Below are 14,274 nucleotides of genomic sequence, written 5' to 3'. Positions count from 1 at the left end.
CGGTAGATAGGCCGCGTATCCGGGCCATTCTATTAGGCGAGGGTATCGTGAACTTATCGCTTAGCGAGGTATTTCCTAGCTTTATTAGTAGCCTTTCGTAACGTTAAGGCGTGTTATAATACTAATAAGCTAGAGGGTAAATCGTCTGTAAATCGAGGATATACCCTAAAGACCAATAATGTAGGCACTAGACCGTTAGGTCTAGCGGAATTATTAACAGCCTTTACAGCAAGCTGTAATTTCTATTCTTTTATTATTAGGTCGCCTACTTCGTTATCAATAATGGTATAGGCTCGGCGTAACGGGGCGTGATATCTTTCGACCTTGCTAATGCTATTGTGGGCTTCTATAGGAATTTCATCTATATTAATAGATAGAAGCCGGGCATTATAACGGAATTCAGCGGAAGCAAAGTTTAGTCCGGCATCATAGACTATCCAATCCGGTAGGCCAAAATAGGTATCAATCCAGCATTCCTTAAGGGCATTCTAAATATCGTAGGCTTTCTGCCTTTATAAATCAAGGAATCTGGCTGCCTAGAAGCTTGTCGCGGCATCTACAATATATAATACCGGCCGATTATCAATGTGAAAAATATCGATAATAATTTTATAGTTAAATTAGCTGGTATCGTCATCCTTAAGCGTGAATTTAAATCGGCTAGGTGCCTTTGCATTCATCTGGCATTAATAGCATATATAGGTGATCTTCTCGATGATATTACGGTCAATATTATTATAACTAGCCTATTAAAGCAATTTAGAGAGCCTATTGATAGAGGGGTGCCCGAATCGACGATATAGCTGATAGATTTCCTATAACGATAGATGGAAGGCTGCAGTATCTATAGCATTAAGAGTCCACTATGGATGTCCCTATTTCCTAATAATCGGGACCTTAATATCCCCTTAGATGAGTAGGTTATTAAGATTATTAAGCTTCACGCCTATCCTATCTATATCCATAATAGAATATAAGAAAGGGATGCCGCTATCAAAAACGTAGAAGGGGATATTGCTAAATATCGTTAAGACATTAAGTATACTAAAAGATATAGCAGAGCCTACTCCGAAATTCACCATATGCTTCTTATCAGTTATCTCGATAGTTAGGGTCTTTATTAATCGCATTAGGGCCTTTGCTTGACCTAGGCCTACTATTAATAGGCCGGAGGCGCCGGTATCCAGTAGGATTCCGCAGAAGGTATAGTCATTATAACGTTCTTCTTCTAGAAAGGCAGAATTACAGTCGGGTAAGGGCATTCGGAAGGGGTCAATCTATAGGAAGGTATATCGGCATAATTTATCCTGCAGGGCTTATAACGTTTCGATAGATAAAGAAGGTGACGGTTCTATTTGCGTAGGGGCTAGGAAATATTAAGTGGCTATAATTTATAGTATAACAGCATTCTCTGCATCCCATTATGCATCCCCTGCCATTATGACTTTAATATCTTCAACGATATCATCAAAATCGGTATCTTCGAGGTGGCCTTAGTCGGCAGTCCCTTCGTATTCCTATAGGAAAATACGGAATTTCTTATCATCAGGGGCGGTCCGGTTAGAGCGGTTCTTCAGCCATCGTGCCTTTAATTCTTATTACTCTTTATCAGTATAATTGGATGACTAATATCCTGATTTATTGCAAATAAAGCATCTTCTTTAACAAGGCCTAACTAGAAAGGCGCGATTCTATTGTTGCCTTTAAGGGGGTCTATATCGTTAGGGGCGTTAATACTAGTTATAAGATTGACCGTATCTACGATCTATGAATAACGCTATATTACTATTAATATCTTCAACATCCTAATATTATTAGGGCTGCTATTAAAGGAAATAATACTGTTAAGTCATATGGGTAGTCTCGTAGATAGAAAGGGATCGCCATAGGTCAGCGGCGAGGCCTTCGAATATAGGGGCATAACGATATAAGGCCTGGCTATACTTAGGGGTATCCCTTATAGCGTTAAACACTTGCCGATAAAGCTCTATATCAGCTATAAAAGGGGGAAAAAGACTATAATATAGGCATTAAAGTTCTTCTAATAGGATATTAAGGCATTCTAGCTTTGACTTATCGGGATATTTCGCAATAGTTGATTAGAGTGTTATTCTATTCCAATAGTGCAAATAGAATTACTTTATACTCTTATTTTCGAAATGGCTCTTAACTTTACGGACCATATCGTCAAAAGTAAGGGTATCGCGAATACATTCAATATTATTAAAGTAATAGGTCTTAGCATTGCCGATAAGTATAATTTGGAAGGCTTTAGCTAATATATTATCGGGTAATCCTAGTAGGCAGCACTTGCTCTTAAAAGAGATGACTTTTAGTACAATAAAGTCATCTATTTTGCCGCTATATCTATCCTTTATGCGATAGCTACGCAAGAGGTCAGATATCTTCTTTAATATATTATCAAACCCGGCCTCTATATAGGCTCTTTGGGTATAATCTTCTTAGTGGTATTATTATTCCGGAGGGTATTCCGGAACGGCTTATCGGTAGCCTTACGGTAGGCTAGCGGGAGCTCTAGCTGGGTCATCCCATAACCCAGGTCGGTCCAAGTTTACCGGTCCTCCCATTAAAACGGTCTATTCATCGGCCTAGGTAGGGCGATATTGACGGGAAGGGCTAGGTGCCGTGCCTAATTTTGGTATTATCGGATAAGGCGTTTAGGCCCGATATCTGGTATTACGGGCGGTGGCGGCGTTGGCTTAGAGGGTATTATCGTCATTAGGGTCTTCTATTGAAGGAAGCATATTATCGGGGCCTATGACTCGACCCTTATTAGGCATACTATAACCTCAAGGGGCATTAAGATAGCCGCCTCAGCTAGGGGTATAATCCCTAGGTTGATATGATTAATTAAGTCGGTCTTATGGGCTATAATCATCGGCCGTTACATATTGTTAATAACGGGAGTTTTCCCCTATTTCGAATAGCGGCCTATTATAAATAGGCGTCTTCCCTTTTAGTTATTAGGACCGGCCCCTTTCTTTATCGGTAGGGGCAGGGTCAAGGGGCTTTTTCGATGTAGAGGGGGGGACGATAGGTTATTATAACTATAATCGTGCCATTAGTATTGCGAATTCCCTTAACGTTAATAGGGCTTGTAAGTGCCGTAGCAAGAGCCTTAGTGAGGGTATTCGCACAACCGTTATAGGGGCTTATAATAATGATGATAAGGGCCTTATGCGTGTATATAAGGGCGTATTTTGAAGTCTTTGCATTTTTTGCTTAGTATTACCGATGGGTAGTGAGGTTTCCCTAGTAGGGTTAAGCCGGGATAGGAATACGCTACGAGCAAATTGCCGGGTTACTTCCTCTTAAGGCTATTGTGGATTCTGTTGTTATTAAAGGCATTTAAGTAGGGTTGGTGTTATTAGGGAACCCGATACTCCAATATATACGCCGCGTTCCCGTAGTATTAAGCGGAATTGCCGTAAAACCTGAGCGTTAATACAGCAGAATAGGGCTTTATTCTACTCGCTATAATCCTCACGGAATTGTTCCCAGAGATTATCATCTAGGTGGGTATTTTCCTCATAGGTATCTATAAGGAATGCGATACGGTTGTATAGCTATATATTTGTAGCATTATTAGGGTCGACGGGCTCTATAGCATTAGTCTAATTGTTATTAAAGAGTGAGGCAAATCATTGTATCCTCTTAGGTAGCTCTTATGGTTATTATAATAAGGCCATAGTATTGAGATGAGGGTTTAAAAGGGGGGGGGGGGGGGATATATTGCAAAGAGTGTAAGATTCCCTCTTATAAGGAGTGCAAGATTCGAAAGGGGGCTTTTACCATAGTAGTAAAAGAAAGAAAGAATAGGAAGAGGTTACAAATCGTTCTTCCTAAATGCTGAGGGTATCTTCAAATATTATGATATTCAGCGTAAGTTTCTTCCTCGTGATAGACGAGGGGAAGGAGAGGTTATAAATCGTTCTCCCTCTAGTTAGTACAGCTAAGAAAGCTTAACTGCCTCTTCGAAATTAGTATCTTACTGATCTATGATGCACCGTTCTTTGCGGGATGTAATTATCCTATGAGTGGTGGTTATCACCACTAATCAGTGTTGATATAAACTCGGGGTACCCAGTTATACGTAGGGTCGCGCGCGTGGTATTAAGTACCGTAAGGTCACCGGTCAAAGGTATAATTACTTCTTTGATTATGACTGACTATCTAAAAGGAAAGAAAGGAAGCAAAAGAGTAATTACACGATGTGGCCTTTTTGTGCGTGCCGTAGTCACGTGCATCGGCGCGGTCGGGCCGGACTGCCCGCGTGCCCTACCGGGCTCAGGGGCACAGGGGCAAAAGGGGCAAAAGTGGCCAAAGTGGCCACATCGTGCGCAACGGGTGTGCGCGGCACATCCGTCGTAATGTGCCCAATTGGGCACCTTGCGACAGCGATTCCGACAGCATATATATTTCGGCTTTTTATGGCGTTAATATGCTTCTTTAACCTAGAAACGCACTAATATAACTTTATTACGGCCTTTCTTAATATACTACTTAATAAGACTATCTATTATAAATAACCTAATAGATTCTACGATAGTTTTATATTTATTAGGTTATTATATGCCCTATATAGGCTTTAAAGGTCTCTGCTACTATAGTTTAAAGAGTTATTACGATTCCTATTGCAATAAGGCTTTAAATAGGTCTGCAAGGACCCCTATATCTTTATTAATAGCTTCCTTATTATATTCTTCTATATTAATAATCTAGTCGTGCTTTATTATAAGTTATAGATAGAGGCATTCGAATCATTCTATACGGCATTAATAGCAGTATTTAAGATTAAGGATCTCGGCGAGCTATAGTAGTTCCTAGCAATTAAGGTTATTTGCAATTATATGGCTAGAAAGTTATAGCTTACATAAAGGGCTTACTTCGATAAGCTGGCGATAAAATATAACCTTACTGCGTTTGACGATACTAAAGACCGCCTTCTAGAGCACCCACTATACGCAATAAGACTTAAGGCATTCGATAGGATAGCTAAACTATATAATACGAAGCAATACTAATTAATAGTAGGCTTATTAGTATATCCGATTATAATTATAAGGCCTAAATTAGGCTATATTAGATCGCAGCTATTAAGATTCCTTTAAAACCTAGGTCTAGACTATTTATAAGCTATAAGGAAGGCACTCGACTATAGCTATATATAGAAAAATACCGCAATAGAGTTCCGGGCTAATATAGCAGAAATAGAGGCATTTTCTAATGCTTTTTATGCCGACGATATTATGATGCGATAAAGCAGTTAGGGCTATATAATTAAGCTCTTTAGCGGCCTAATTGTATATAAATCGGGTCAATAGGATATTATTATAATATTATTAATAGAGGTAGAGCTTCTTGCGATATCTTATACAGTAAAAGAGGTTATCGCCTTCAAAAGATTATACGAAAAAGTTAGGCTTTAATTATATGCCGATATCCCTATAATTTAATGCGATAATATCTAGACTATTCGCCTATTAAAGGAGGAATTCTTTAAGCTTATAATACGGCTTTATTATATAGATATTTATCACCATTAGTTACGCCAGGAGGTTTAGAAAAGAACGATTGATATTATATAGGTTTTAACGGGCAATATAGTTGCTAACGGTTTTATAAAGCCCTTAATAGGCTAGAAATTTGAAATCTTTCACCGGTAGCTTAGGCTTATTATTTTGAAGGGATCCTATAATGCTGGACCGCAGTCTTATAATATTGATTTTAGTAGTAAGGAAGAGCCTCATAAGGATCAAAAGACGCCCTAAAAAATCAGATTAAAAGGGGCTTTTCAATAGCTGCACTTATTTCCTATAGAAAATTAGAATCTACGGTTTATTACTATTTTCTTACTTTATATGTATACTATTAGGCCAATTTACCCCTATATAGGTAGCCTGTTCAATAATAGCACCGTCATTTTGCGCATATCGTTTTAAGTGGATTGATATTTCTACTTATTATCTTGCTTTACACTAAGTTTAGCTATATGGCAGGATATCCTAGAGAAAGTATATCCTAAGGGGGTATATTGGAGGGAAATTGGCTTATCTGTAATGTGGATATCGGTCATATCCGAGGTCGGATGTGCCGAGTTCTCCCTAGATCAGTAAGCCCTTAGGGGTACCCCCTATCCCACTATAAATAGCTGGGAACACAAGTCTCTTAGAGAGGACTTGGTTCCTTCAATCAAGCATTATCGCATTTTCCCTGTGCATTCTGACACTAATATAGTACTAGCCTTTAGCCTTTACCTCCCACCTTCCCCCCTGTGGCCTCGCCCGCCGGAAAGTGGAAACCACCAGATAGCAGAAACCCGCTGCGGAGACAAAGTTCCATATCGGACTCTAGAAAAGGAGTGACTATCAGAATGCACAGGGAAAATGCGATAATGCTTAATTAAAGGAACCAAGTCCTCTCTAAGAGACTTGTGTTCCCAGCTATTTATAGTGGGATAGGGGGTACCCCTAAAGGCTTACTAATCTAGGGAGAACTCGGCACATCCGACCTCGGATATGACCGATATCCACATTACAGATAAGCCAATTTCCCTCCAACATACCCCCTTAGGATGTGCTTTCTCTAGGATATCCTGCCATATAGCTAAACTCAGTGCAAAGCAAGATAACAAGTAGAAATATCAATCCACTTAAAACAGTTATACGCAAAACATAATAGTGCCCTTATTGAATAGGCTACCTATTCAGGGGTAAATTCGCCCAATAGCACATATACAGCATAAGAAAACAACAATAAACCGTAGATTCCAATTTTCCATAGGAAATAAGTGCAGCTATTAAAAAACCCCTTTCAATCTGATTTTTCAGGGCGTCTTTTAGTCCTTAGAGGGCGTCTTTTAGTCCTTCTGAGGCTCTTCCTCACCACTAAGAATAACATCATAAGACTACAGTCCGGCGTCGTAGGATCCCTTTAAAATAACGAGCCTAAACTGCCGGCAGAAGATTTCAAATTTCTGGCCTATTAGGGGCTTTATAAAACCGTTAGCAACCATATTACCCATTGGAACCTATATAATATCGATCGTTCCTTTCTGAACCTCCTGGCGCAACTAATGGTAATAAATATCTATATAATAAAGCTATATTACGAGCTTAAAGAATTCCTCTTTTAATAAGCGAATGGTCTAGATATTATCGCATTAAATTATAAGGATATCAGCATATAATTGAAGCCTAACCTCCTTATATAATCTCTTAAAGGCGATGACCTCCTTTACTATATAAGATATCGTAAGAAGCTCTACTTTTGTTGACGATATTGTAATAGTATCCTATTAACCCGATTTATATATAATCGGGCCGCTAAAAAGCTTAATTATATAGCCCTAACTGCTTCGTCGCATTGTAATATCATCGGCATAGGAAGTATTAGAAAATGCCTCTATTTCTGCTATATCAGCCCGGAATTCTATCGCGGTATTCTTCCACGCATAGCTATAGTCGAGTGCCTTCTTTGCGGCTTATAAATAGTCTAGACCCGGATTTTAAAGGAATCTTAATAGCTATAATCCAATATAGCCTAGTTTAGGCCTTATAATTATGATTGGATATACTAATAAGCCTACTATCGATTGGTATCGCTTCGTATCGTATGGTTTAGTTATCCTATCGAATGCCTTAAGTCTTACTGCGTATAGTGGGTGCTCCAAAAGGCGGTCCTTAGTATCGTCAAACGCGGTAAGGTTATATTTTATCGCCAGCTTATCGAAGTAAGCCTTTTGTATAAGCTATAACTTTCCGGCTGTGCGGTTGCGAATAACCTTAATTGCTAGGAACTATTGTAGCTCGCCGAGATCCTTGATCTTAAATGCCGCTATTAATACTGTATGGAACGATTCGAATGCCTCTATCCGTAACTTATAATAAAGCACGACTAGGTTATTAACGTAGAAGAATATAATGAGGAAGCTATTAATAAAGATATAGGGGTCCTTACAGACCTATTTAAAGCCTTATTGCAATAGGAATCGTAATAACTCTTTGAACTATAATAACAGAGACCTTCGAAGCCCATATAGGGCATGCAATAACCTAATGAATATGAAACTATCGTGGAATCCATCGGGTTATTTGCAATAGATAGTCTCGTTAAGTAGTATATTAAGAAAGGCTGTAATGAAGTTATATTAGTGCGTTTCTAAGTTAAAGAAGTATATTAACGCTATAAGAAGCCGAAATGTATATGCTGTAAGCGCCGCTGCTTAGGTATTACGAAGATTATAGGGTTATTAATTACTACAAACGCATAATCGTGCCTTATAACCGGTGAGATACCTATTTTAGTCCTATTTATAGGCAAATACCTACTTTAGGTCTAATAGCTTAATCCGAGGGTCGATAGATGAATTATTTTATTAAATAATATACTTAATCTCCCCGTTTGTAACCTTCGAATATTCTTCTTTTGCGGCAGCAATAAATTCTTCGCGCTTAGGGTACTTCCTAAGCTCCCTTTATATCGCCGGCTCTTTAGGCATATTCGTAATATATAGTGCCTCTATTATAGCTAAAGGCTTCGCGATAGAAGTTGCGAAAATATTATAAGCGTTTCCTTTAAGCTTTATAAAGAATATATTATTAAAGGGAGTAATCGGCTTAAGTTTATCGTTAGGCTTAGGCAAAAATGGCGGGGATAGTAGTATCGCTTAAGCGATAGCTTCTTTGGGGTAGTCTATAACCTTGAGATTAATTTCTATTGGTTGAGGGGCATTATTAGTAGCTTTATTTTATGCCTTTAGTGCCTATTTAATAATGGGATTGTTAGTAAAGATATTTTTAATCGAATTCCTAGATAATATAAGTTTAAAGTCGTTAATAAAAGGTGTTTCTTTAATATTACTAATAAGGCTATTTAGGGCCTCTTTCTATTATTTAGAAATCGGTAAATAGCGTTTATCTTAATAGAATACGGTCTTATCGAATGTAATATGGCTAGAATTGAACTAGTAGCTTTTTTTTAATAAAGGCACCTAAACTAGGTACTAAGTGGTCGAGATGTAGCCTGCTAAATACCTAATATAAGCTTTTTAATTAAGCTTCGGACCTTTTTATAATATCCTATTACGGGTTATTACGAAAGCCTTATATCTATAGGCGCAGAGGTGGTAAATTTATAGACGAATATCTATTAGTAAGTACTTCTAGGCGGGCTTATTTTTATAGAGCTAAAGTTAAAGTATTTAAAGAGGTAACTTCTAATTATTATAAGGTCTTTTCGACTTCCTAGGGCTTCGATTTAGTAAATATACCGCTACTTCAGCTATAATAGGCTATAACTCTTTAGGAAAGCCTGCTTATATATTAAAAAGGGCTATCTTCGTCTTTAATACCCCCTTAAAACATTTAGTATGACCGTTCTAATATTAGTAACTAGGGCTCGAATTTTAAATTATAATGCCTTTCCGCTTAGCTTCTTCCCGATTATTACTAGTCTAAAGCGCTATTTTATTATCAGAGATAACTATTGCGATCGCCATATTGTATAGGCATAAAACTCGATTCTTAAAGATTAGCTAGTATCTAGGTAGGTTGGTCTTTCTAGGTATTATGAAAATGCACTTTATTTTTATAAATCGGTAGGTAAATAACGCTATATATTTATTACCGTTGAAAGTAGTAGCTTATAGAAATAGATCGAAAGAGACTATTTTAAAGGGTTCTTAAGGCATCGAGAGCTTATGAGATGACTATAATATCTACTTTACGATTTTTATATTGCTATAAACCTTATAATTTAAAGCTTCTTTTTCCTCGGGCATCTGCAATATATTTTTGAAGATACGATCTATTGAATCCCGATCCGGGTGCCTAAAACGCATATGCTAAATAGTATGAGGCGTTTTTATCGAAGTTTTAGGCTAGTGACTGTCTCCTTAAGCTAAATAGGCTTTATTAATAATTAAGGTTTTATTTTAAGCCTTTGTGATAAATTTATCTATAGGCATATTATTTCCGCCACTTTGGTAGAGGATATAGGGCCTTTCTTCTACCTAAGAAATTTAAAAGATAACTTCTTATTAATTATTTTTCTATAGGTAAATCTTATCGACTTTATTATTCTAAAATAATCCTTTATTTCTTATCTTTTTTATAGCGAGAAGATTTATTACGATTATCGGATTATATAGAATATTAGTAAAGGTAATAGCCCTTCTATCCTATAATACAATTCGAATAAAGTTAATATCGAGAACTTTTAAAATACTATTATAAGCATTACGAATGAAGTACTTATTGATATTATAGTCGATATTAGTGAACTATTTTATATCGTTGAAAACATGCGTTAAAGTGCTACTATCGAGTATAATACGAGACTTTAAAAGGCCTAAATTATTTAGGTGAGTTCTTATAGAAAGAATAGATATTATAAATACTTTATCTTCCTTTTCTTTCTTTATTGATTTATCTTCTTCCTTATTATTATTGTTATTACTTTTGCCTTTGCTTTTGCCTTTATGTTTATTTTGAAAGGCTTTGAATATATTTTGCACCTCTTTGGATTCCTTTTTTATCTTTTTATATATAGCTTCCTAGCTTTTCTTACTAATCTTATCTTTTAAGTAGTTTAGAGCTATCGATGGAGTTAATATCTAATAATTCTTATAATGAGGCCCTTTTACTATATAGGGCTTGCTATAATATTTGCAGGTCTTTTTCTCTACTGAAGATAAAGCTAAAGTATCGCTAGAAGCAGCTTATAACAAAGGTTTGGTATCGTTAGTTATAAATACTATATAACTACTACTAACCTTCCCTTTCTCTTCTAGCTCCTATTTCTGCCAAATATATTTAACAGTCGTTAGAAAATCGAGATATTTATTCTATTCTTATGCTTTTACTATTCGATTGAGGATTTTTTCTTTAAAGGTAGGATACTTTTAATAAAGAGCTTCTGCTAGTTATTTGGTAGGTGTATTCCTATTAATAAAGATTAAGTCTATTCGCACTAATCGCTTATATAATATAGAGATTTCGTTAAACTATTCCTCTATATTATATCTTTTGAGGTTATATTGTATAGCCTACTTAAATTTTTCTTCGAGGTATTCCTAGATAATAAGCTAAATCGGTCGTATACGTTCTATTAAGCGTTAAATTTTTCCTCGAATATTCTAATCGCCTATTACTAATATCTTATAGCTAGGGCTTAGCGTTAATTCGAACCACGCTATATACGCTCGAAGATTCCGATTAAATATTATATAATGGTCGTTCTGAATGTTATACTAAATATTGGCTTATTTTATCTATTCTACAGTAGTAATTCTACTAGGGCGTTATATCGGCTTGAAGTAGTAGTTTTCTTTAATATTCTCGACTTACTGCGGCCGGATTATTCTTATTCTTACCGTTAGTGCTGCTGATGATGCCCTAGCTGCCGATGCAGCTCTAGTATTTACAGAAGGGGTACGATCTACAGCTTCTATTAATAAATCTACTATTACTGCCGATATAGGTATTAATGCTGATGCCTACGTAGAATAGATAGGTTCATCCAATTCCTACGCTGGCAGAAGGGGTATATTTAGCATTTCCGAGCCCTTAGGATCAACGAATATCTAAATATTATTATCTAAAGCATGCTTTTAAATGTAATTATACTAGATATCCCAGTTATATCGGGATATCAGCTTAACTGCTGGTTTAGAGCTATTATTAGTAATAGTACCTATTTTCGCTAATAACGATATTTAGGGCATGAATTGATCTGACGAAAATAGCGGTTAAGATATCGGTTGGTTACTTTTAAAGGAAATATCGCTACTTTCCTCCTAAATAGCCTCCTTTTTAATTAACGAGGCCATACGAGTATATTAGCAATAAGGCTTTTGACGGATTCAACGGGGAACCCAAAGCTTGCTTAAATAGGATCCGGAAAATAGTGGCTTTTATAGCAAAATAAAGATAATAGTTGATCTTAAGGCTAGGCCATAAGGTAAGGGATAAAAATAAGGTTTTTTATTGTGATATTTACGCAATTGCTACCATATCAGAATGCATAGGGAAAATGCGATAATGCTTGATTGAAGGAACCAAGTCCTCTCTAAGAGACTTGTGTTCCCAGCTATTTATAGTGGGATAGGGGGTACCCCTAAGGGCTTACTGATCCAGGGAGAACTCGGCACATCCGACCTCGGACATGACCGATATCCACATTACAGACAAGCCAATTTCCCTCCAACAGTGACACACTCAGCCATTGTCCATTGTCGGCCACGACAAAGTTCCCACGTCCGCAGAGCCCTACCGTCCACGGTCCAGACAATGGCGAACAGGACGAGACTGGGCCGCCTCGGGCTCTCCGACACCCTACAACCTGCAACCTGCAACCTGCAACCTGCAACCTGCAACCTGCAACCTGCAACCTGCAACCTGCAACCTGCAACCTTGCAACCTGCCTGCCGTCGCCGTGTGCTGCTCCGCCTTTAAAGCGAAGTCCTCGCCTTCGAGTTGCCGTCCGGCGGACTGCACGGCTGCCAGCCTCAGACCTGTTCTTCCCTGACGGACCTGCTTGCTCATCTTCCCCTCATATGCCCGCTGGACTAGTACCTACGCAACATGCTGCTGCACACGGCTGCCAGCTTCCTGGCCCTGACCCTCACCAGCGTCCTCGCCGCCAGGTCTCGTCCTGCTCGTGAACCCTCCCGTCCTGCTCGCGACCCCCCCCGTCCTGCTCGCGACCCCAAGAGCGGTTGGGAGACCAGATACACAGCCACGGACCCTGCGTCTGTTGCCAAGAATGCCGCCCAAGCAAAGACGAGCAGTCCCACTAGCTATGTCAAGGGCAGGGCGTTTGACCGCCTGGCCATCATCTACTTTGAGAATCAGAACTATGACAAGTCCTTTGGCGACCGTAAGCAAGCCGCCCCCCCCCCCAACCGCCCCCCAACAAAGATTGTGAACTCAAAATCGTGACCCCGAGTGGCCCAAGACTGATCCTGGAGACAGCAAACTTCAGCTGGTTCACCAAGAAGGGCATTACCCTCTCCAACTACTTCGCCGTCACCCACCCTTCTCAGCCCAACTACATGGCCTCCATTGCCGGCGATTACTTTGGCATGGAGAATGACTCTTTTGAGCGCGCGCCTCTCAACATCGCGACCGTGATGAACTTGCTCGACTACAGGGGTATCTCTTGGGGTCTTTACCAGGAGGACATGCCTTACTCTGGCTTTGAGGGTGTGGCATACAAGAACCAGAAGAACGGCGCCAACGACTACGTTCGCAAGCACAACCCCGCCGTCATGCACGATAGCATCACCCACTACGAGCAGAAGCTGTCCCAGATCAAGAATCTGTCCATGATCCATCCGTCCCGCTCCATGTTCCACCGGGATCTCCGAGACAACAGGTTGCCTCAGTGGATGTTCATCACCCCCAACATGACCTCGGACGGCCACGACACCTCCGTCACCACTGCCGGTGTTTGGTGCCGCAAGTTCCTCGAGCCCCTTCTTACCAACAGGAAGTTTATGCAAAACACCCTGGTGCTCATCACCTGGGACGAGAACGAAAAGTACGCCGCTCGCAACAGAGTCTTGGGCATCCTCCTCGGTGATGCTGTGCCGGCGCATCTCGTCGGCACCGAGGACAGCAACTTTTACAACCACTACTCCCAGATTGCCACCGTGTCTGCCAACTGGGACCTTCCCACGCTGGGTCGCTGGGACGTCGGGGCCAACGTGTTCAAACTGGTCGCTGACAGGACAGGTGACGTGATTCGCAGGTGGACCTCGCCGCAACAACTCCAGGGCATGTACTGGAACTGGTCGTACGCTGGTGCCTTGAACGAACAGGGCGGCAAGCATGCCTGGCCAAAGCCCAATCTCAACCTTGACCGGGGTTTCAACCGCCGCCCTATTCTGCAGGCTGTCAAGGAAGCCTTTTGGTACAGCAAAGCTCCTACTTACTACAAGGACACCGTCGAAGTACCCGATGGTCTTCACCCTCCCAGGGGCTTTGAGCCTCCCGAAGAGGATTGATTCAGATTTCGGAAAGTTATATACGACCGAAAACACAACGAGCGGAAAGTTGCTGCTTCTCGTAGGAGCAAGACGCTGCGAAAGAAGATGCAGAAGCCGACCAAGCCCAGTGTCTCGCCCAAGATGCTGTGAAACAGCTATTGATTATATCGGGTCAAGTCATTTACACAGGGTATATACACAAATCTTTCAAGAAAATGCACGTAGGTTGGAAAATCTACCTCGAAGACGTTGAATGAATGTCT

General features: G+C 39.7%; 1 protein-coding gene across 1 annotated transcript; it reads left to right on the top strand.

Moving 5' to 3' along the window:
* Window positions 1–12,605: 12,605 nt before the first annotated feature.
* Window positions 12,606–14,029, top strand: UV8b_02059 (uncharacterized protein; the record flags this gene model as incomplete). Its single annotated transcript, XM_043139557.1, has 2 exons — window positions 12,606–12,900; window positions 12,996–14,029. The coding sequence occupies 2 exons, from the start codon at window positions 12,606–12,608 to the stop codon at window positions 14,027–14,029; spliced, it is 1,329 nt and encodes a 442-aa protein (XP_042995491.1).
* Between the last annotated feature and the right edge of the window lie 245 nt (window positions 14,030–14,274).

Source organism: Ustilaginoidea virens, chromosome 2 (assembly GCF_000687475.1).
Source record: "Ustilaginoidea virens chromosome 2, complete sequence".
Lineage (NCBI taxonomy): Eukaryota > Fungi > Ascomycota > Sordariomycetes > Hypocreales > Clavicipitaceae > Ustilaginoidea > Ustilaginoidea virens.
The sequence above is the reverse complement of the archived record's forward strand: the minus strand, read 5'-3'. Positions and strand labels throughout refer to the sequence as shown.